The 26,225-nt window shown below is 37.4% G+C and overlaps 1 protein-coding gene across 3 annotated transcripts in view; it reads right to left on the bottom strand.

Moving 5' to 3' along the window:
• Nucleotides 1-26,225, bottom strand: part of LOC149538960 (chromophore lyase CRL, chloroplastic-like) — a 251,884-nt gene that overhangs the window by 3,592 nt on the left and 222,067 nt on the right. For 2 of the 3 annotated variants that reach the window (XM_089800353.1, XM_089800354.1), the window contains one exon: nt 18,114-18,206. In XM_089800353.1, coding sequence (XP_089656479.1) covers nt 18,114-18,206 — 93 coding nt within the window. Of the gene's footprint in view, nt 1-18,113; nt 18,207-22,618; nt 22,703-26,225 lie in introns of all 3 variants that reach the window. The other variant, XM_089800352.1, reaches the window with a different exon arrangement.

Here is a 26,225-nt window from a genome sequence, read left to right as displayed (position 1 = left end):
TATGTATAACAATTCTTAAATTGACACTTATTATGATAATAGGTCAAGTATTATAAAAAAGGGGCCATTACACTTTGCAAATTATTGTTAAAGTATAACAATTTTCCATCACTCTTATTGTTTCCTACTATGCCTGAGTGATTTAATTCTGAGAAGATCGACTAGTTAGTGGAGATCACTGGCGGCTATGTGATTGTGAGCACCTACAATTTGCGGAAGGGAAATTATTGTGCAACAATTTGCAGGCTTTGTTCATAACATGTGGCAACATTTGGACTCAATACTTACCCTGCGTTCATTATTAATTGCTTGTGATTCATCTAATAGGGGTTTTTGTTGAATTATAGCAGTCAGCATTGGGAATCAGGGAGCCTGCTGTTGTGTTTTAAGGCCTATATTCACACATTCTAGGCCTGCAATTTAATTATCAGGGCCTATGTTGATTAACCATAGAAGCCCACGGATGCAAGAAGAGGACTTGTGCTTCATTAATACAAGCCCACGTTATTCAGAAAATTGGTTTATCTTTTAAATTATTTCTAGTCTTTTAACTCAAAGTTAAGGAAATTTGTGAATCAACGACATTGGCAGAATGCTTTCAGTGGTGTTAAGTACTATTTGAGAAGTGTTTGACAAAATGTCAAACAATTACTTTGAATAGACTTTGGTGTCTAAGCTATAACCGAACAGGGTTATTACAATGCTATCAAAGTGGCTTCCTGCCAACTTGTAGGAATTGGACTCGGTTATTTTTTTATCAGTGCTTAGTTTTGAAGTTATCAATGATTGGTATCTAGTGACATGGATAGCAACAGGAGATTCATTACAAGTCGACATTATACTTGTAGAGGGTGTACTTCACCACCTAGAGATAGCAACTCTGATATTCAATTTGGTTTTGTAATGTTCCTGTTATAAAACAAATAATAAATTAAACTTTTGTAACGGACCGATTGATTTAATGTATCTCGGACCCATTTTTATTTTGTTTCTATAGTTTGTGTCGCCGTCGACTATCTTTGTACACCCCCGAAAAGTTTCCCAATGGGTATTTAAGCACGGCTTGTAGGTAGTCTTTAGGTATGAATTTTTGGATTATTTCTTTGTACTGCGAACTCCTGTTTAGGGATCTCTGTAATTCGCCATTTCGGAAGTGAAAGACCTTCCCTATTTGGCTCGCGTGATTTCAGTGGGATTCAACCCTCACCTTATTCTGTTCTTGCATGTAATACTTCACTCGGATCTGGCAAGTCGAAGCACCATCTTTCAGCAATTATTAATTGAAGAGTTTTTACGAATATTTATTGGCTCAATATACTTGATTCTGTGTGCTTCCATTTTCAAGTCTCCATTACTGTGTGAACTCAACCTTTTCTGTGTATGAGCAAAATTGTGTTTTGGTTCCAGATACCCATCTGTACTGCACATTCCTCACCAACCCATCCATCCGTGCTAATCTACTCTTCATTGTATGACTTGATATAATCACCGTACTGTCTGCTAGAGTCACCATACGACCTGCTGGTTATAGCACCATACTACCTGTTGGAGCCACCATACGGCCTGCTGGGATCATCATACGGATTGCTACCAACCCTCCTTCACTGTATGGACACTTGCCATTTCCGTATGCACGGAACACCATTTAGCCCACCATAAGGCTCCAAACAAACCCAACCACCGTACACTGTTTAATCCATACAGTCACCCCTTTATTCCTGTACGATCACTCCTCTATCCCTGTACGATCGTGCTCCCATAGTCACTGTACGGCTATCAACTTTCTCCCACCATACATCCACTCATCCACCGTACTATGCCCCTTCCATTGCATTCGTATGGACCCCCAAAATTGATTCTACCATACATTATCTCATCACTCCACTATACGGTATACACAAACATTGTCAGCTCGGATCATTACCGTATTGGACAGTATTCATAGATATTATTAGCCTGGATCATTACAGTGGTATCAGAGCGCTTCGATCCTGTCAACTTATGGATAGTGAATGAGAGTTTATAGCCGAAAGAGAAGGACACATTTTGTTGATCAAATGGCTGCTGAACTGGAACCAACTGCTGCCAAACTTGTGGGACTACTGAGGGAACTTGCCAGGAATCAAGTACAAATCACTGATACGCAACAACTCATGGAAGAAACTCTCAAGAAGTTGGTGGAGAACAAAATATCCGGAGAACAAAATGGTCACAACGCGGAGTCAGCATTGGGTAAATCAAACCCTCAACTAGCACGCTTTCGACCTTCCATGCCGACTTTTCCACCGCAGACGGAGGCACAACATGGAGGGAGACAACCAACCTTCGAAGAGATGAGAGAAGACTAGAAGAATGCAAACCTTGAAGAAGATATATCCTACAAAGATTACACAGATCTGAGAATGAGATATTCGGGAGGCGAAAATAGAGGATACTTTAACGATGATCTTAGAAGAAAGTTGAGTAAGGTAAACTTGTCTCCATTGATGGATCGGGTTCCATATTTGTGCAAGCGTGGGTAATGAAAGCTGATAGCTACTTCTAGCTGAATCCTATGCCAAAAGAAGCAATCAAATTTGCCGCACTATACTTGGAAGGAGTTGCGCACGAATGGTGGCATCACGACACCATCACATTAGGGCATGATAAAATAAATACTTATGCAAAATTCACAGAGAGATTGATAGAGCGATTTGATGTTAAGGATCTGGAACTCAACTTCAAAGATTTGGCACAACCGAGACAAATTGGATCGGTCGATCAGTTCATTGCGGAATTCCAAAGACTCTCCGTCTTGGTCACAGAAATTTCCAAAAGGAGACGGGTAGTGCTCTTCATGGATAGACTAACAAAACCTCTAAAAGGTTGGGTAAAGGGATTCAATCCTGCCACCCTGTTGGAAGCAATCAATAAAGCGCGGAGTATGGCATCGTCATCGGCATCATCCTCTCGAAGTTACTCACACTCTAAACTACCGATGTTTTTGAGGGACAAACCTCTACCCAAGAAGTCGCCGTTGGATGAAGCTACCAGACAAGAACTCTGGAGGAAGAAATTGTGTTTAAATTGCAAGGGACCTTGGGAGCCTTGCCACCAATGCCTCAGGAAGGGGAAGATCCATTACATTGAGGTCGTGTCCAATGATGAGGATGAATAGGAAGAAATGTCAGCTGAAGATAACCAACCCCACAATGACACCAACATGGCCAATTTAAACCATACGGAGAGAATTGCAACTTTGGTACAATGTGGAGGAACCATTGCCTTGGCCGACAGTCTGAGGTGCATAGTTTTCCGTGTACAGGGTAACCTTCAAGGACAAAGAGTTACGGTAATGCTAGATAGTGGGGCCACTTTAAATTTCATAAACTCATCCTTGGTAAAGCGAAGAAGTCTACCTACGGAGGTGCATGTAGGCTTTCAGGTCAAAGTTGCCGGAGGGACTTTTGCCCTGCACGCACCTTGTTTCTCAACTAAGTATCACGATGGCAAAGCACACGATGATCGAGGATTTCTTCATAGTGGACCTTGCTAACATGGAAGTTATTCTCGAGATACAGTGGATGGAGACACTCAATGAATACACTCAGAGTTTCAAACGGATGGACTTCACTTTTGTTGTTGACAAAAAGAAAGTTGTCCTTCAAAGAATGGAAAACGAAGGTCCGAATGAAGTTTTTGCGCATCAAATGGAGGCTATTTTTTGGCAAAATGAATACACTCAATGAATACACTCAGAGTTTCAAACGGATGGACTTCACTTTTGTTGTTGACGGAAAGAAAGTTGCCTCTGAGGAATGGAAAATGAAGGTCCGAATGAAGTTTTTGTGCATCGAATGGAGGCTATTGCGTGGGTTGCGCATTGTTTTATCTCAGCGGAACCTATAAAGGGGCATCAAACCCCTCCATAGGATGAAGAACTACAAGATATTTTAAGTAGACATGATAAAGTTTTTACGGATATTCCTCCTGGCATACCACCTCATCGAGGGTTTGAACACACTATCGAGTTAGAATCAGGAGCAAAGCTAGTCATAACCATGCCGTACCACCACCCCAAGAAATTCAAAGATGAGATCTAAAGGACGATTCAGGAATTGCTAGAGAAAGGATGGATCTATCCCAGTTCTAGTCCATTCGCATCATCTGTGGTATTGGTCAAAAAGAAGGACGAGACGATGCGTATGTGTGTGGACTACCGCGTGTTGAACAAAAAAACAATAAAGAATGGATATCCCATTCCAAGGATAGATGAGTTGTTGGATGAACTGCATGACGTGGTCAATTTTTCAAAAATAGATCTCCATTCCGAATACCATAAGAAGATGTGGAGAAAACGGCTTTCCGTTGTCAATACAGACATTATGAGCTTCTGGTCATGCCGTTAGGACTGACCAATGCACCTGCTACATTTCAATCATGCATGAACTGCATCTTCAACAAACAATTGCGTAAGTATTTATTGATATTCTTTGATGATTTTATTTATAGCAGGACATGGGAGGAGCACTTGAAGCACCTGAATGAAGTTCTAAGTATCATGAAGGAACAGTCCCTGTTCGCCAAGCAGTCCAACTGTGAATTTGGTATGACAAAAATATTGTACTTGGGGCATGTTGTCAGTAAATACGGAGTTCAAGTGCATCAAGAGAAGATTCAAGCTATCCTTGACTAGCCTCCTCCAAAATCATTTACGGAGTTGCGAGGATTTTTCGGGCTGTGCAGTTACTATAGGAGGTTCGTTAAAGGATTCTCTCAGCTCAACGTACCCTTAACGGATCTAACAAAGAAGGGGTCTTTCCAGTGGGATGAAAAGGCACAACTCACCTTTGATAACTAAAGGAGGCCATGAGCACTTGTCCCGTACTTGCACTACCTGATTTCACTCGACTGTTCATTTTGGAGTGCAATGTGTCCGAGGAAGGCATTGGAGCGGTACTAATGCAAGATAGACACCCCATCAATTATGAAAGCAGGAAGCTTACGCCAGCAGAACGCCCATATTCCATCTACGATAGAAATGTTGGCCATTGTGCATGCACTAACCAAGTTCTGGCAGTATCTGGTAGGTGCCAAGTTTGTCGTCTGTACGGATCACAACAGTCTAAGATATTTTTTGGAGCAACGGGACTTGAACGAACGGCAACAAAAATGGATAAGCAAAGTTCAAACTTTTGATTTTGACATTGAATATGTGAAAGGGAAGAACAATGTAGTTGCAGATGCCTTGTCCAGAAAACCCACCATCTACTCACTAGACTAGATTTCAGTTGACTGAAGGCACATCTGTAAGTGGAATATTCCAAAAATACATTTGCCTGTGAAATAATGGATGGCCACACTCATGATGATCGATACAGAGTGGTGGATGACATCATCTACCATAAAGACTGGATATACTTGCTGCCAAAATCCAAATTGAAACAGAAAATCTTGAAGGAAGTACACGACTCACCTCTGGTTGGACACCCGAGTTTCCTCAAAACTTATAGAAGTCTTTGGGAAAGGTTTTCATGGAAAGGACTTAAAGGGGATGTGTTGCAGTATGTAAGAGAGTGTACAGTCTGCCAACAAAACAAGTTCGAATATACTCTTCCTATCGGGCTACTACAACCTTTGCCAATTCCTGAACATAAGCGGGAAAGTATATCAATGGATTTCATAACAGGGCTTCCCAAGGTGAATGGAAAAGATTGTATTTTCGTGGTGGTTGATAGATTGACAAAGTATGCAAATTTCTTCGCCATCCCCTCTGACCTTCAAGCTGTACAAGTTGTCGATCTATTCTTTAAAGAAGTCTCTCATTTGCACGGGTTACCCCGAAACATCGTCAGTGATCGGGATAGACAATTCATCAGTATCTTCTGGACAAAATTGTTTCGGATAGCAGGGACATAGCTATTGCCAAGTACAAGTTACCACCCACAGACGAACAGACAGAGAGATTGTGAACAAATGGCTCGAAGGCTACCTTCGGAACTACGTTTCGGCATAACAGTGGATGTGGGTAAAATGGATCCATCTAGGGGAATATTGCTACAATACCACGTACCACATGTCCATCGGAATGGCACCATTCAAAGCTCTGTACCGGTACGAACCCCTCTCCTTCATTGACACAGTTCTGGGTGACAGTCGTGCACCAAGGGCGAGGGACTGGCTTCAAGAGGAACAAGACATACTGAGGTGCTTAAAAGAAAACTTTCAGCGGGCACAAAATCAACAGAAGATGTAAGCCAATAGACACAGAATAGAGAGGAGTTTCGAAGTGGGGGATCTGGTCTATCTCCAACTCCAGCCATATCGAAAATCTTCATTAAAGGGAATAGGAAAGGAAAAATTGAAGCCATGATTTTATGGCCCCTATCATGTGGTTCGTCGCATTGGTGAAGTAGCGTACGAACTGGAACTTCCAGAGGGAAGCCGCATTCATAATGTCTTCCATATTTCTTATCTGAAGAAAGCCATAGGGCAAAACGTCACAGTTGCTACTGACCTTCCACCACTCAACGAAGAAGGGAAGCTCATTTTGGAACCAACAAAGATCCTTGAAGTATGTGAAAAGATCCTACGAAACCGCACTGTAAAGGAATACTTGGTACGTTGGCGATGCCTACCGTTGGACGACGCAACGTGGGAAGGCGAGCACATTCTCCAGCAGCTGGTATTGCATTTGCTTGAGGACAGGTAAACTTTGGGATAGGAGGACTGTAATGTTCCCATTATAAAATAAATAATAAATTAAACTTTTGTAACGAGCCAATTGATTTAATGTATCTCGGACCCATTTTTATTTTGTTTCCATAGTTTGTGTCGCCGTCGGCTATCTCTGTACACCCTCGAAAAGTTTCCCGATAGGTGTTTAAGCACGACTTGTAGGTAGTCTTTAGGTATGCATTTTCAAATTATTTCTTTGTACTACAAACTCCTGTTTAGGGTTCTCCGTAGTTCGCCATTTCGGAAGTGAAAGACTTTCCCTATTTGGCCTGTGCGGTTTCAATGGGATTCAACCCTCACCCCATTCCGTTGTTGTATGTAATACTTCACTCGGATCTGGCAAGTCAGAGCACCATCTTTCAGCAATTATTAATTGAAGAGTTTTTAAGAATATTTATTGGCTCAATATACTTGATTCTGTGTGCTTCCATTTTCAAGTCTCCATTACTGTGTGAATTTCATCAACCTTTTCTATGCATGAGAAAGACTATGTTTTAGTTCGAGATACCCAACTGTACTACACATTCCTCACCCATCCATCCATCCGTGCTAATCTACTCTTATTGTACGGCTTGATATAATCACTGTGGTGTCTGCTAGAGTCACCGTACGGCCTACTGGTTATAGCACCGTACTGCCTGCTGGAGTCACTGTACGTCCTGCTGGGATCATCATACGGATTGCTACCAACTCTCTGTCGTACGAACACTTTCCATTTCCATACGCACGGACACCATTCACCCCATCATACGACTCCAACCAAACCCAACCACCGTTCACTGTTTAATCCGTATGGTCACTCCTTTATCCCCGTATGATCGTGCTCCCACAATCACTGTACAGCCATCAACTTTCTCCCACCGTACATCCACTCATCCACCGTACTGTGCCCCTTCCATTGCATCCGTACGGACCCCCAACTGTCTCGTACTGATTCTACCGTACATTACCTCATCACTCCACTGTACGGTATACACAGACGTTAACTCAAATCATTACCATATTGGACAGTATTCGCAAATATTATCAACCTGGATCATTACAGGTTTTGTTGGTGACACGGATGTTAATAGTCTACTTGGTTCAACTAGTATGGGATATAGGGATGCTGGCACAAGTTCTGAGATCGATAGAGAGGTAGAGAGACACTCTAGTATTTGGCAGTGAAACAACAACAGGTGGCAGATGTGTTGCAACAACTTTTTGACACACTATAGCGGATAACACTCCCTCGGGGACAAAGTAGAGTGAGGGCTCGAGATGTTTTTGTCGATTCTCATAGATCTCAAGTTGATGATAGATCTTGAGACGATGATAGGTACAAAGATGGAGACTGGGTTCAAGTAGAGGATAGAGGATGGTTAGCTTACAGAGCTGATAGACAAACTAACACATATGATATGCCACAGAGGCCCATGTTTCTAAGACCCAAGATGGATGCGGTCAATGTTGATCTTGACGCTGCTTCTTTTATAGATGACGTGGTGGCACACGTTATAGAGTGGGATGCTTTACTACAGGTGATAAAGCGACATTTGAATTTTGATAGATTCCTGACTTAGAATCAAGAACATTCTAGAGTGAGGCTAGCACCTGAGAGACAAAGACTTCGATAGAATGATTTACGAGAGGTTTCCAACAAGATGACACTGGAGCACTTTGGTCACAATAGGAGAGTTACATCTCAAACTTGGGTTCACAAGTCCAACACTTGGCATTTTGTCCAGTTACTGAGGGGAACACTATTTGATTTGGTGTATTACATCTACATGGAGCGGCCCATGACTAGTGGTACCATGTGTTAGTTTCTTTGCGACATGGTTAGATCACTTTCTATCAAGGAGTTGATGGATTGACTGATTGTGAGATTCGATACAAAGGATTTGAAGTGTAATTTTGTATGTTGGCTCAATTGAGGTAGTCTGGTGAATTAGAGGGTTACATCAGTAAGCTCCAAAGGCTCTCAATGATGGTGCATGATATTTCAAAGCAAAGATGTGTGATGTTTATGGAGGGATTGGTCAAGCCACTCTGAGGATGGGTCAAGTCATTGGAGCAATCTTCCCTATAGGAGGTGATGAAGAAAGCGAGGGATTTAGAGTCATCCTCTCGAGGCAAGCTTGCTTTGCAGTCCTTTGTTCCTCTACTTGTTGATAGGATGTCCCCACCAATTGTTGAGGACAAGGGCAAGTTAGTGGGGAAAAGTGATGATACATCTAGAGAGGACTTGAGGAGGAGACATCTTTGATATTGGTGCAAGGGGTCTTTCTCTAAAGGTCATACTTGTGCATTGAAGCCAAAGGAGAAGTGAACTGTAGCATGCAAATTTATATTCATATGATTGAGATTGAGCCATCACAACAACATTGTTTAAGAGTTAAAAGGAAGCGCTTTAATGGAATGTAGGCCTCCACTTTACTTGCTAAGCCATTCAAAATGTATGTGTAGAGAAAAAGACATAATCCCCAAATATGATTCCTCTTTAAAACCTAAATTAGATTAGCAAGACCCAAAAGAGAAAGGGTGGCAAATTTAAATTTGAATTATAAAGGAGAATGCAATGAAAGGCAATACACTCTTTGGCCCATGTTTGCTAATGTGTATGCAAAATCGAACTAATTGATTGAATAATGTAGATATAGGTGCTAAGTATACACAATCAGCCCAATTAAGATATAGATCTGAGATATGAAAGGATATAAAGTATGAAAGACTCACCTTGAAAGATGTAATAGAAGACATATTTTAGCTTCAAAAAGCATGGATCCAAGCCTAGTTCCAAATATCAAATTGTAGATTCCCAAAAAAAATGAAAAGGCAAACAAAACCCAAAAATGGTTTTTCTAGAAAAGCAACAAGGTCAAGGTCGACTTGGCTAGTCAAATTCATGTGAGGTCATTGTGTACCAAGGACACTAACAAAGTCAAACCAACTTCTCCAAAAAGCTCTCGGGGATTTATTTCCAAATCCGTCTTTGCAATTCCGCTATCCTACTCCTGCACATAGAAAACGAAGGTCTTTGTTGTTTGGTGGATGAGGGTTTGCTTTGGTCAAGCCCTAGATTGAGGAATCAATCTTAAAATGATAAATGTAAAAGTAAATGACTGAAAGAAGATAAACATTAGGATTCAACTTGCTTAAAACCGTTGTCAATGAGGCTCTTGCCTTGTATACTGTTGAAGATCTTGAATTTGATATGTGAATATAGGGTATCTCCATGATTTGCAATGGATATACCATAATCTCATCATGGTTCTATGGATGTAAGTGTGCACCAAGGTAGAAGATGATGAATGCTTCAAGTAGATCTCCTCCTTTGATGGACAATGAATTGCTAGATTTTGAAGAGGAGATGCCCACAAAGGATCCTTCAATGCTTGTTAAAATCTCCATTGCTTGAATGCTTGAACTCCTTGAATGCAAAATATAAAGGCAAATTCTTGACTCTTGTGGAAGTATGCTTGATCATGAATTATGGATCTATGAAAATGAAGCCTGTAAGTCTCCTTATATATGAATTTTGGGGTGTGAAAACAATATTGGCTTATTGGAGAGTGGGATCCAACTAATTGAATCCTCGAGGCCTTTCGGGCTATAGGGCCTATAGTCCTTGGGGTCAAGGTCGACCTGGTCAACATGGGTTGACCCTAACTAGTTTAGGTCAACCAAGGTCAACCCGATCCCAGAGGAGAGGATAGGGGAACCTTAGAAAGCTCAAGTGGAGAGCAAAAGATCCTAGGAAGAAGGTGGAAGGAAAGAGGGAAAAGGGAGCACCGAGCACAGGTCCATCGACAATCAAAGAAGTCATTATGCCACAGGTGCTAAAAGGTTTTGAAAGGCAAGTGTGTCCATTTTAATATGGTACAAGAACGAGGATGAGAATGGGGATGGTCATAGTGAGAATGGAATTTATACTGTGATGAGTATTTATGGTCTTGTATTTGACTCACACGTTCAGGATTTGCATCAGGTGTAGAGTTCGTCTCTATCTAAGTTGGACTGCTTGTAGGATGATTGGAAGCATACGGTGAATTGAGGTCTCCTATGGAGTTGTCTTCTCGTGATTTCTTGACTTCTACATCATCAATGCAAGTATTGGGTGCTACACTACAAGTTATGTTGTTGGTCCAAATGATGTTGTTGCAATACAATTGGTCCAGTGATTGCAGGGATGTCACATGTTTCTCATGGGATCCTAGGGGAGGTTTCAGTGTGTTGTCAGATTGCTTGGGGACAAGCAGTCTTAGGGAAGAAGGACTGTAATGTCCCCATTTCTAGAAAACTCCTGAAGTTGATTTAGTCAAGTCATCATAGCAAACCTCGTGAGCTGATAGGGAGATTTGAAGGTCTTAATTGTGTACTTACTATTTTTAGTAAGTCTTAATCCAACTAGTTGTCATATTTGGCAATGCAATTGGTGATGCTGGCAGTTGGTCGTCACCCGCATTGGATGGGGCAATTTATTCTGTGAGCTCATAATTATTAATTGATTATTAAAAAGTTTATATTATTAAAATGGCACTTTATTATTATTATGTTATAAAGTGATGTGTTGGTGAAGCTTCCTAAGTGGAGTTTCATTTGGGAAACAAGTGTCTTTCGGGGGATTATGAGTATTAGCTCATTATGAAGGGAAAGGCATCCGATTGATTTTTTGCTTCGTTGCTTGTGAAGAGTTTCCTATACTTGATGACTTATATGCATGCCCTTGCTGAAGTATGTGGGTTTGAAGCTGATAAGTGTATTGAATCACTGCTGAAGTATAGTGATTTAATTATTTCGTGGATTAAGTGGAATCTCCATTTCATACTACAATTGCTTTGGAGGATACGATTGGGCTGAAAGTTTATGGGAATTGAATCCAATTGAAAATTACTTGCTTTTGTCTTCGCTAGGGGTTTTGAATTTTGGAGATTATTTGAAGGTTGCTTTGCAAATTGTTGTTGAAGTATAACAACTTGGCATCGCTCTTACTGTTTCGTACTGTGCCTAAGGAGTGATTTTATTCTGAGAAGATCAAGTGATTGGTGGAGATCATTGGCGGCTGTGTCATTGTGAGCACCTGTGATTTGTGGAAGGGAAATTATTGTGCAGCGATTTCAGGCTGTGTTCATAATCTGTGGCTGTGTTTGGACTCAATACTTACCCTGCATTCATCATTAAGTGCATTTAATTCATTTAATAGGGGCTGTGGTTGAGTTATAGCAGGCAGCATTGGGAATCTGGGAGCCTGCTGTTGTGTTTTGAGGCCTACGCACAACCATTCTAGGCCTGCGATTTGGTTACCAGGGCCTGTGTTGATTGACCATAGAAGCCTGTGGATGCAAGAAGACGACATACGCTTCATTAATGCAGGCCTGCGTTTGGATTTTCAGAGGGACTGTGATTAGATTTGGGTGGCAGTATATGTTCCTGTCTGCCTACGTGACATTGGAGGGCTTGTTCTGCACAAAAATCAGGTTCCTCTTGTAAATGTTATTTGAATCCTTTGTAATTCAGTGGTCATTTGGCTTAAACTAACAATATCAATCTCCAGTATTAATAATTGTGTAAGACATTGGAATTGCCAGCGAGAAATACATTGCAATAGTTTCCAGAATTAATTTGTGATTACTTTTCTGCATTTATTGGCATTCATTAAGCAAAGCCAACAATGTGCAAATCTTCCCTCGCAATCTAAATTGGTTTCGCCATAGTTATTCAGAAAAGTTCCTTATCTTTTAAATTATTTTGAGCCTAGCAACTCGGAGTTAAGGAAATTTGCGAATCAACATGGGGAGAACATTTTCAGTGGTGTTAGTACCGCTTGCTAAGTGTTTGACAAATTGTCGAAGAACTCCTTCGCATAGAATTTGGTGCATCTAAGTAAATGAACAGGCTTATTACAGGAAGGTGGAGTTTTACAAGTAGATTAGAGTTCAATCATACCATTTCCCCATTCCTAAGTGCTATGTGTGGGAGTAGAGCGGTTTATTCATTTATCAAGTGTGTCCAACATGTTCAATGGCCAAATATCAGTGGGTCATTTTTAGAGAAGCATGCTCGTAAAGTGTAGTGGTCAAAGCTGCTTCGAACTTACATTTTCTATTCATGGATGTATTGATTTTCACATAGAGCGTTGAGTTTTTGCAATACCATGGTTTTGGGTGATCTTATATTTAGAAATCCACTTCTGATTTCCCTCACAACTCAACTCTATATATCTCATGCATCAAACAAAATTTTGTGTTGCTAATAGGTATAAAAGTGCTATCAGAATGCTATCAAATTGTAAGGAATTTTTTTTTTTACTATCTACTCTTGATTTAAAGATTAATAAAGATTTAAGCTCCTTTTTATGGTGAAGATTTTCTCCTGAAAGGGTTTCTCCAAATACATCCATTGTCATTTTTAATATGATTTTCTGATTTATACTTCCACACATTTATTTTATGGTTAACCAAATGATTGGATAATCGATATATCAGATTTGGATTATCTATGAGAAATGTTTTGTTTGTAGTAGTTTATAATGTTCTACAACATTAAGTAGAAGATAGCCATGGTATCAAGTCAATGGTATGCTTGATTGTGCAATGTTGAGGCACTTCCTTTGGAGACTAAAAGAGATATTTGTACTCCTTCACCATTTTGTTCTTCTCTTGTGCCTTCGTTGAGAAAGTTTCAGGATGGATAAGAACAACAAGGACATTTTTACCTTACTATCTGACCATGAAAAGGGTAACTTCATGCTCGATTTGATAGGGTAATATCCTCTTTTCAAGAATGTATTGTATGATGTTATCATTAGCCTATTTCTCCATGGTCCCCATAGGTTGACCAAGACTTCTAAGGGATCTTGATGACATTTGGCCTGAGCAATTTCAATTGCAAACCATTATGAAGGGTTTTGAGGCGGAGTTTTCAGCATACTTACTATTTATAATAACTCATTAAGGATATATTTGGACTTCCAGTACACTAGTGTGTTGATGGTAAATTGCTCAATATCATTCAGGATCATTTATTTATCATTGCTATAGTTTATTATGCATCAATAAAGCCATTTATAAAGTTAAATTTAATCATTTAACTTTATTAATGCATAGTCTTATAGTTTGAGGGAAATATTATATTAAATGGCCCCCTTTATTCTATAATGTTGGAGATTATAGCTGTGATAGAGATCTTTATCTCTAGGCGTTAATACTGTTATAGTTACCTTCAATTGAGAAGGACACTTATTATCAAATTGTAATATTAAGTATAAAGACACGTGTCATTCAACATGCGTTAAGACATGGAAATACGAATAGTAGTTTTTGTAATAAAGAGTTATGTTTTGGAAATTGAATAGATCTTGGTTGGAATATGAAGAGTCTCTCTTTATGTTATTTATATCGCATCAAGCGAAAGACATTGTACACTTGAATTCCATTATCAACAAAATGATCTTCTCTTGTGTGTGGGTGGGTTTTTCCCTTCATTCTCAAAGGGTTTTCCTAGGATATTTTTGTGTCTCTTGCACCTTTATGTTATTTATATCGCATCAAGCAAAAGGCATTGTACATTTAAATTTCATTATCAATAAAATGATCTTTTGTTGTGTGTGGGTGGGTTTTTCCCTTCATTCTTGAAGGTTTTTCCAGGATATTTCTGTGTGTCTCTTGCACCTTTTCTGGTTATTTGTTATTGCTGTTTGCTGATTTCTGGGTTATAATCCAACATATAATACAAGGGAAGCATAAATAAAAGTTAGTGGGGACTTAAGTGACCGAAAATCATGTTATATGGCATAAAAATATTAAAGGAAACACAATCGTGACAAAATAAGGGTCGAAAAAGCAGCCGCGAGAAAATAGAGGGTGAAAAAGCAAAATCCAAATTTATAGTAAATGCCAAAAAAGTGATTTTGTTCATCCCACATTGTGAAGATGAGTGAAACAGCTCTTAGAAAGTGTTATAAAAGAGATTGAAGAGCTCTCTTTCAAAATGCTTGGGTATTATATTATTATATGAAAATTCGAGAAACTTTGGAAATTTCCTCTTGTGGGCTTGGAGGACAAAATCCATCTATGCTAGCATTCTTCTCACTGTTGCGAGACACAGTCAAGAGGATTTGTGATTTGCTTTGACTCTAAGGTAACAATCTGATTATGCAATATAGTTATTACTTTATTTCAAGAAGTTCCAAAATTGGCAGTGATTGTTTTGAGTCATTGATGAGAGTGTTCGAACTAGACCTGTCTGATAACTATTTCTACATGCTGGACGAGGATGTTAGAATCTTATTATCTGAGTTTTTTGGCTGTATAGGACTGTTCAAGTGTTGTACAGACTGATATTCAGCTACAGCTGGGCCATACATAGTTGTGATCTCCAATAAGAAGTTGTACAGGCCTAAGACAGCTATAGGTGCATTCATTTAGATCTGAGATTGTGCAACAGGGACTGCCAAAGACATTGAATTCAACTAAAGTGCCATGCAGGCTTTACTGAAATTGCAACAGATCTGAAACAAGCTATACTACGAACTGATTGTCTTGAGAGTTGTGGTTGGGGTTTAAGAATCACATTGTTGTTGATGTGCAAGCTCATGCAAACACAGTGTCTTGGTATGTAATGATCTTTGGACTGGCATGTTATTGTAAAACGAAAAAACATTGTTGTCTTAATACTGAAATATAGAACTGCTATTATTTACTTCAGATTATCAGAAAATATATTATGCATGATTTATCTTCACATTAGTGTCTATCTATTTAATAAGCTGTCAATGCTGATTGCTATTTAAGTGTTCATATAATCTACTAAACTAAAAAAACAGAGGTTTAGAAGGAAAAAAAGTATATAGGAAAAGAACTGAAGGACCAGCTTGCAAGCCAACTACTTGACAAACTTTCCATGAGCTGAAAGTGATTAATTAAATCGAGAATTTGGCAGCCTATTACAGACAAGCTGCTTGCATTGTTTGGCACTCATGAAGGATAATTTACTGACTGCTTTTGGTACGTGGTATCTGTTCTCACTAACATCTGTGATACCATTTCAAGGATTCACCCAAGTAAAATGGACGTGAAATTGAGGAGATGAGAACTAAATTATTTCTTTCACACAAATATTTGGGATCTCTATTGCCTCAACAAAGAATTGGCTATTATATTTTATTATTTAGAGCTTTCTCAAAGCAGGCATCACAGAATCCTTGCAGCCTTTACAATGCAAAAACATTGCAAATAAATATGTTATATGAAGTGATTGGCTGCAATTGGTTTCCTGTTAAAGACAGAATGTTAAGCAACTTTTCAAGAGGTCTGCTTTCTTGTTAGTTTAGAAGAACTGCCGCTTCTAATGTGGGATTGGGCTTTGACTTGTTAATGTAGAACTTGGGAGGTTTCCTAAAAATGTTGTATATTTCCTACTTGAAGCACTCAAATGTGAACATTCCTGATATTTTTATAGATTTTTCTTTTTTCCACATTCTTAAGGCATGCAACTATTTCTTGTTCTCAAAATCAATAAAAGATGCATTTCTTTTACAAAAAAAATCAAATTGGGCTTCCTACATAATTGAAAATTTGTATAATGAAATACTTATAACTGTATGCACCCAAAAATGGTCGCCTAGACTATGGGCCCCCATTATTCAATTTGTCAATTTATCAAATTTTCTGAATCAATGGTTTGTAATATATTCAAATCAATTTCCTTGATCAAATTCGATTTATTTCATTTCTAAGATTGATCATTTTATTCCAAGTCTTATTTAATTAAAAGAAAATTTTCTCTTTTAATTAAATAAAATAAAATCCCCATTTAATTAAAAGAAAACCTCTCTTTTAATTAAACAGTTCATCCACATTTAATTAATTAAGAGAAAAACCTCTCTTTTAATTTAATTAAATATCTTCTATTTAATTAAAAAGAACTTGCTCCCTTTTAATTAAATAAAAATCCCACTTAAATATCTCTTTTGATAAAAAAAGGAAATAAAATAAATTCTTTTTATTTAATTTCTCTACACTTAAAAAAAGTGATTTAAGTGGGATTTATCTTTCCACTTTCTCCTCAACCACTCCTCTTTTCTAATTGGTGGAATCTTGTCTCACATGGATCACCAATTTCTTCTCAACCACTCCTCTTTTCTCATTGGTGGAATTTTGTCTCACATGGATCAAGCTCTATTATCCCATATTGGTTGTGAGGAGCCTCTCACCTCCATAATTTCCTTTATAAGGGAGAGCCCTCTCCTCATGTTAGACACCCATGATTATGCTATCGTTATGCTGCAGGTTTGAAGACCAATTTTTGAAGGAGTTTGAATACAAAAGCTTTTTGTGGAGAACTTCTATTTTCTTGTCTTTTTCTCTCTTGCACCCATCATGGGCTTTTAGCTTAAATCTTGCATTTATAGATTAGATTTTTCTTTCATAGATTAGATCTTATTTTCATGCATATTTGAAGATCATGGAGACTAGCATTCTTGCTTTTCCTCTTTGAATCTCTCATCTCATGGTGTACTTGCATGGGCACAAAAATAGGTCAAACTGAGGGCCTCCATTGCAAACCCTTGCACTCTATGAGCAGAGAGCTATGGATCGATTTGTGAGGGCTCATTCTTGAGTTTTCTTACATGTAATGATTCATAGAAGTGTGACAACATTTTAGCACACAATAACGTGGCGAACAAGTTCCCAGTTCTTAGTCTCTTAGACTCTTCTGGGAAGAAATTAATTCTATGGTAGCCAAAGGATGGCCTGCAAAGCAGCATAAAGAAAAGTTTTATGTTAGACATCTAGATATTGAAACTTCTATTTGTTTGACTATGGTTCTGCCCATAAGGAAAAAACATTTCATTTCTACAGTGACTAGAGTATCCAATTGTAATTTACTTTGTCCAAAAACCTCTGAGAGTTGTATCTTAACCTTTATACTAAAGATCTTAACAAATGCCCCTATGCTACCAACATTTCAAAGAGAGGATAGATCACAAACTTCCGTCGACAATCTATAAAAGTTTATAAATCAACATCCCATTAAAACTTCAATAACATTGTATCATGAATGAAGACCATGAACTAGTAGACCTATACAAAACTATTTGCAAAATATTTGGCACAAAGAGTCATATAACTTACATTAGAAATCTTATTGATTTTGTGAATCGAAAATTCAAAATATTGTTGCAATGCACTTATGCAATACTAAATGACAAATATAGCAAGCAGAGTCCTTTGCACAATGACATTGAAAAGCCCCAATCATGATAAACCGAACAACGAGATGACTAGTCTGACAGATTCTTTTCAACAAATCTATTTTATTTCTCACAAGGCTGTCAAAGAATCAAATAATGAAAAATTGCACTACATCAAGATTTTGAGAAATTCTATATTTCAATTAGCAAGAAATCTTACCCCTCGAATTTCGCTAGACTGTGGTCTATAACTATCTGGCCTTGCACAAAAGTTTCGGTATTCTTCAATATTCTTGATTGCATATGAAGCCACCTTCAAATGTCACCAATGAAGATTACATGATTACTTCCTTGACAAATACTTACAAACTAAGAATAACATTTAAAATTACAATTTCCTTGTACGCCTCCCAAATTTTATTTTCCACAGCATTTAAAACCCAACAATATTTTCTCCAAAGAAACATTACACAATAAGATTATATAGCTATATTTTATGCTGCAGGGAAAATAAGAGCAATAAGTGTCGGTTGAGTTAAGATAAATATTGTCAGGTTGCAGTTCCACATATAAAAAGCATTAATATGGTCATGTACATGAAAAACTCTTTTTGCTCATATTTTCATGGCACAAGAAGTATCTTCCAAAGTCTAAATTGTCTTAAGCATGTACTTTTAAAAATCTGTTGAGCTACCAACCTACTCATCTCATTTTAGCCACAAAACTTGTACATTTCTCAATAAATAAAAGACATCAAATTCTTCAATGCAACATGCAACATTTGTGTCCGATGGAGTTTTGACATCACTTTGGGGATGTAATGCCCCTCTACTTTCCACTTTAGATTTAATTATGTTCTAAAATTAATTAACCCATTGAAACAAAAAGAGACTTAATATTTGTTAGATATCAATCTCAAAGTAATAAATCCATTAGCAGTTATCACTAAAGCGGTAAGTATTTTCATGTTGAGAAGTATCCTAAATCAAGTACACGTGAGCAGTTATAAAATAAAAGAGGTAATATTTCCATGTTGAGGAATATCCTAAATCAACTAGATGTGTCTACTTTCCTCTTAGAAGTCAACATTAATCATAAAAGGAATTATAGCAAAGATCTTTTTTTAATTAGGTAAACATCAGGTATACGCATGGGGTTCGGTAAAGAGCTTTTTTCAATTAGTTAAATATCAGGTATATAGAAGATTGAAGAGGAGAATTATATCAGACTTTATGAGCGGACAAAGTTAGTTAGCAGATTTAAATAGATCTATGAGTAGAATTCTTGCAGATCTGTAGCAGAACTTTGGAGGGGACTATATAGCACACGTAAAGCAATTTTTGGATAAGATTTAGAGTGGCTTTGAAGCATATCTCAAGAAAACTCATTGCATGTCCTGAAGAAGATATAAGACAGATCTAACAGAAGATTTTGTCGTAGACCTTAAGGAGTTTTTGTTGCAAATTTAAAGCAAGTCTTAAAAGAGATTTTGTTGTAGCTATAAGGCAGACTTAGTTAAAGTCATTCAAAGATTATAGGAAAGATCCATCAATACCATTATCATCCTACATCTCGAAGGTTGTTGCCTTCTATTTGGGGAGATCTGAGGTTGGAGCCTCTTATTCAAGAGACTGGAGTCTCTTGCTGGGTTGAGCTCAATGGAGAAAATTGGTGTCTTGTGTGGGTTGCAGCCTACAAATTTGTAAAAAAGATCCATATAAAAAGCAATATTTTTCCATGGTTTCCTCTTGCAAGGGTTTCCACATAAGATCGTGTGTGCATCTTGTCTCTTATTGTTAGATCTTAATTGTATGGGTGCCCTTTCTTTTCTATGAGCCTGCTAAAATTAAAAATTGAGATAGTTGGCCTTATGCCAATTCCCCCCTCCCTCTCAGTACAAGTGTGTGTGTGTGTTTGTGTTCCTTCAATTGGTATCAAAACCATGTTTCTTCAACAAAGCATAACTACTTTAAGAAAAGATCTCAAGCACATGCATGGTGAGTCAAGAAAAGCATTCTTCAAGCCTAGATCCATTGTTCAATGGGAGCAACTATAGTTTTTGGAAGTTTAGAATGCATGCCTATTTGATGGTTCATGGATTTGATATATGGCACGTGATTGTAAATGGCTATGTGGTACCATCTACTCCAAATAATCAAGCCAAGAAAAAGGCATTCAAGAACAATGCAAAAGCTATGAAAGCAATCTTAAGTGCATGTACTGCACATCAACAAATCTGAACTAGTCAAAGTCATGTAGCGCACAACAACAAAAAAAATATGGAATAAGATTCAAAAGAATTACGAAGGAGATGAAAAAGTGAAGGTCGCAAAGCTACACACCTACAAAGAAAATTTGAAAGTTTAAAAATGAAGAAAGAAGTAAATCTTGCTGCCTACTTTCTCCGCGTGGATGTAGTTGTAAACACGATTTGTAACATGATATTTTACCATCACTAAAATAAACAATTAAAAGTAAAATAACATACACTCATATTCATATTCACATGAAATAAGGACAGTTTATTGACTACTTTACATATTCACCTGAAGGGATTTAACGAAATTTAATGGAAACATGCTAGATCTAAATATCCCAAATTTATTGATTTAACTGAAGAAAAATAACATTTCTTTTTTGAGTCACATGAAAGACAGTTATAACTACCATCTATTAAGCCTATCTCATTCATACAGTTACATTTCATTTTTAATTGAAAGATCAACTGATTTAACTAGTTCCCTAATACATTGAAACAGAAAACTGATTTGTAAGCATTGAAAGGAATAATTGTTTTAACTACACTATTGATCAATATTCATCAAATAGAAAATGCAGAAACATAAAGTAAAGTACTGGATATGTATGCAGATTATGTCCTTGTGTTGTGCAAAGCCTTGGCATCTAGATGAGAGGAGAAGCATTGCCATGGGCCTAACCTCCCAACTGTAGACCCTCAAGTATCCCCACACAATCTCAACTGAGAAAGGTCCTCCCTACCTTGGGATTAGACTTGGGACACTAGTGTCTTGCCACTAAGCATCTTGGTGTTAGAGTGTCGACTAGTCAATCAGCTAGGTTGTGCATACCTACCATCAAACTATCTACCAACTGCTAGTACTCTGACCTCTAGTGATCACAACAACAAGCATGCAACTAACCTACCTTGGCCAAGGATTTGTGTGGGCACTATGTACTTTATCACCGCCGTTCGACTTGACAAACAAGATCTAAATTGGACTACCATGAGCTAACTCAATTATTTGATTTTCTTACATTCATTATTTTTATTAGGTACTGATTTCATTATCTGTATCTTGCGAGATTGGCCCGCTATTCATTGATTATCAATTCACTCCCTTCATCTCGACCCTACTGGTCATCCTCAACGAATTTTTGGGAGTGACTGCTTTTGCATAGTGTATATTCACAGCCATTTATATTCAGCCCAACCGGCTTATTGATATATATATTGCTTGTAAAAATTACTTGTTTGCTCTTCCTAAGGGTGTGGAGTTGCTTATCTCAGAGGCATATGAGACATGCCACTATATAAACTTGCATGGTAAAGAATTCTTTTTAACAAATTTTGAGAAAGATCGTAAAGAAAATATTTTTTAATTTCTTATATTTGGACTCAATCATTCATGAATAAGCATATAGATTATTTTTAGAGTTAGACTCTTCTTGTATTACTATCATTTTCCTTTTCCAACTAAAAATTGAGAACCTCATGTGTCAATTTGAGAGAAGCTAGAGCATTAGAATGGAAGAATGCGTGACCAGAATAAGTATAGCCTCCTTATGGTAGAAGGGTGCTGCAATGTCTAGCTTTTAGCACTTGCAAAGAGTATGTAAGACAGGAATCTTATACTTGTCGAGCTTTCACTTGGCTCACACCACAATGTGCAGATTTCACCTACAAAATACACTTCGTTGTAGATAGCGATGCCTTTAATCTATGCAGTAACCTATGGCATACGATTGTGATTGTGGGACAAGGATCTTTCAAATATGAAAATACAAAGCTAAGTGTCTATATGGAGGAATGCAATTGCAGAGCAAAATAGGTAACTTGAGAATATGTGAAAACAATTCACCAAAGATGGAACAATACCATCATAAATATGAGGCACTCCCTTGCATGCTCAATTATGAGCAAGAGCGAGATGGAAGGTGGCATAAGAGTTACTAGAAAACAATGATCACTGGCAAATACTTGTCAGTAATCTTTTAAAATAAAATGGGCCATCGAAGGTTATAAGGCTCGATGAAGAAATAAGAAAATATGGCCACTCATGAAATAATACTAACCCATAGCCACGGTGGAAAACTAATAATAGCGTCACCCTCTTAATGTTCTAATATAAGGATGTCAGTGTAGTTATTTATACTCATGCGTATGTACACATATGTAAATCCTAAACATATGTATTTTATGTAAACGTTCAAAATAGGTATACATCTTAATTGATTTATGCACATATACATATATATGTATGTACATGTATGAGTATATATAGGTATCATCGTGTCGTTATATTAAGACATGCTTTACACAACAAAAGGTTCTCAAGTTATAAAGCTAAGAAATTTTGTTAATGCTTAGTGATTTTTCTTTTATTATATAATAATATATGTTTATTGGTTAGCTCATGATCATCCAAAGTATACTCTTGCTTGCCTAGCCGTCTATCCCTAGTCAAGGTAGTTAAAATTTCATACCAATTGGCTCATTGATGGATTTGGTGCCCCATGCCTAACTCCATCTTTGGAAATGTTTCCCCTCTTCATCTCTTCGTCGCGCTCCTACAAGAAAAGTTTACCAGAGTAATAACATATTTCCATAAATCCAAGATAACAAGTAATCACCCTCAAATAATATCATTACGATTAACTAACATGTCATCTTCACATGAAATTATAATGCACAACCATATTTCCACTTCAAACAATCATTTTCATTAACAAATAGTAACAGTCAACTAACTTCACATGAAATCTCAACGAGTATAGTAATGTTTTTAAATTAGGCAAAAAATTAGGTTGTAATGTGATTTGTGGTCTTAAAGAACCAATTGAGGAAGAGGTTATTGTGCAAAAAGCATTAAGATATCATCTTATGAGATCTAATTCAAAATCAGCTATTGAAGAAATAAAAGACTTAAAATCCTTTGAAGATAGATGAGTTGCATGGCGTTCTTACAACATAAGAATGAGGACCAAGAACAAAACAACATCAAAGTGAACAATTGCCTTCAAGGCATTGAGAAAGATAAAGAACAAAGTTTCAACATCAAGCGAAAGCTCAAGCAATAAGGAAGAAGACTACTTTTTGAAGAAGTTCAATAAAAGACCCAACAAGCACAAAGGTAAATATACACTTCAATGCTTCAATTGTAGTGATATAGGCCATTATGCTGCAGAATATCCATGGACTAGAAGTGAAAGGAGATAAGAAGAAAAGGTATATTATGAAAAAAGACAAAAAAAGAATCATTATAATAAGAGAAATTAGAATCAAGGAAAATCGAACTGGAGATTTTAGAGATACAAGAAGAGCCTATATGCCCAAGGAAGTAGCTCATCTAAAAGTGATGAAATCTTTTCAAAAAGAAGAAGAGAAGAAATTATTTTCATGGGCACACAAATGAAAGAATAAACTTTAAGGTGCGTAAACAAAGCGAACGAAAGCTCTGAAAGAAAGGAAGACACTATAGTGGATCTTGAGGAGGAACTTACCATTGCTGTTGTGGAAACCAAGACTCTTAGGAAAAGGAAATCAAACCTAAAAGATCATATTCAAAAGAATGGTGAAAAATCTAGAAGACAATTATGGACTTGCAAATTTAAGCTAAAGAAGCCAAATGCATTGAGAATGTATTGTATGAGAAGCTAAAGAGAAAAATAATGAAATGTGAGAAGCTTGAATCAAAGATTGTTTCCCTAAAAAGAAGCTAAAAAAGACCATGGAACAGCTGAGCAGAAACATGAAATTTGACGAGAGATAGGAAATGTAAGAAGATCCCATTAACTCTCTAAGATCATCCTTTATCAAAACTGGTCTTGGTTTTAATGGTGAATGTTTGCAACCCACAAAGTAGTTGGACAGTAAGGATATATACTACGACCCTCAGTAGTACCAAGAAAGTAAACAAGGATGTGAACAATGATGAAAGAAAGGAGGATAAGGACATATAATCTAAGAAAGTGAACAAGGATGATTTCAAATGGACATACCCTAAAACTATGCCACACACTACCATGCCAATTACTGATTTCATGGATATTGCTTTCCATGCAAACAATATGGGCATATTGCATTAAAATGTAGAGTGCATACAAGAAATGATTACAAATTTTTTGAAAGGAACTTCAACTCAATTGCTTCTTAGATGGATTATAATTGTGACTTTAGGCAACATGCAGTGAGATTATTCTCTCCTCCCAGCAACACGAGAGGCTCCCTCCTTACTGTAGGTAACATCAACAAGATTTTAACTGAAATTATACAAAAAGGATGATTCTCACAATCTATTCCTCTCTTCGGGAATGATTCACAAGTAACTACAACTTTCAAATTCTACAAGAATCTCCTTTTCCTACGATAATGCTAGTGGCTTAGTGGTTGACGTAAGAGAAACTCCTAAGAATATAGTCAACTATAATACTCTAGTGGAATAACATAAGGAACCCAAAATCTCCTGCATTAGCTCGAATTAATTAGCGAGACACAAAGTCTCTTTACTAATGGTTTCAAAATAACGAAACTTCAAACTAAATTTCGAAGTCTTTAGCCCTTGGTAATTTGCAGCCACTATTAACTATAGCAATTTCTTTTCTTGAAGCTCAAAGTCTTCAAGAAACTAATTTGAAAGCTCAATTGATATACACAACTGAAACTATCACTTGAAACAAGAGAAAAGATCAACTGAACAACATAAGAAAACACCAATTCTTCCCAAGATCCACTACACAAAGTTTGAGAGCTCTTGTTTTGTTTACTCAAATCAGAAAGTTCATAGCATGAAACACAGAGTTTTTAAGCCAAAAGAGATCATGGCATAGTATTCTTACCTACAGCAAAAGATGATTATTTACAATGGGTTCTCTCCTTTGTTTAGGGAAGGGGGAGAGAAAAAGGTGGAGAGGAAAGGGGAAACCCTATACCACCTTGACTTATTCAATAACAAACTACATAACTATGTCTTATTCAATGTCATAGAGCTTAAAGCACTTGTGATCAGACTGCATGACACTGATATACATGTATACGTGAACCTCTATTTACAAAGTGCTCATGCTCTACCTGCAATCTATGAATCTACATTTAACCTATCAAAACATGAAAAAAATTAATGTCCAAGACACTTGCATAATGCTTTCAAAAAGTGTCAACAAAATACCCAAACTTTTGCAAAGACTTATGTACAATTGTTGTATCTTGATCACCTATACGTTGTGTATTAACAATTACCTTTTGAATTTAGCTTGCACACTCAAAAATAACCTTGTTACACTTTGACAATTTATTCTACAAACTGCTCAATGAAGCGTTGTAGCTTGTCAATGTATCAATCACGTTGAAATCAAAATTATCCACCAAAAACTATAGCCAAACAACTCTCATGAACTTTGTCAGAACATCCTCTTTCTTAACAAGTTTACCATTTTCAATCACTACTTTGCATGTCAATTCTTGAAAACATCCACTGACCATGCGCACTTGGATGTCAAATCCACCTGCTTCTACCTTAATCTCCATCACCAAACCCTGCATAACATGTTTCTTGTTGACCATCAAATGCAAGTAATCACAGTACATCTTTGCGGAAGAGATGATTCCACAGTCACACAAAACATCAAAGTCAACTTCTTTTATGCTTTTCCATCAAGATCTTTTTCAAGAAGTTTGAGTTGTCGGTTGAATAAAGTAAGGATCTCATTTTGTTTCCCTAAGATCTCCCTTCCTCGTCTTAACACCTTGTAAGCACCCTAATCACTTGCATGCCTTGTGATTCTAGGCGAATGCACCAGTCACAATGGCCTTTTCCTTTCACTCCATCCGTCCAATTGCTCAAGAAATGTTGTGGAGATGGGATCAACTCTTTGTGAAGAGTTATTCATCTTTTCAATCACCACAAGAAGACATGTATTTTCTTCTTTCACCTTATTCTTTTCTCCCACAACTTATCTTTCATCTATGTAAGAAAAGTGACTGCATCCTACTAACAACTTAGGCGTGTTTGCTTACCGAGTTCAACTAGGGTGAACTTGTAATTGGTGGATTGCAACTCCTCAACAAGCCTATCAACCAAAGGTTCATCTACCT

The sequence above is a fragment of the Cupressus sempervirens genome, chromosome 9, assembly GCF_028749045.1.
Source record: "Cupressus sempervirens isolate cs-2001-9-10 chromosome 9, ASM2874904v1, whole genome shotgun sequence".
Lineage (NCBI taxonomy): Eukaryota > Viridiplantae > Streptophyta > Pinopsida > Cupressales > Cupressaceae > Cupressus > Cupressus sempervirens.
The sequence above is the reverse complement of the archived record's forward strand: the minus strand, read 5'-3'. Positions and strand labels throughout refer to the sequence as shown.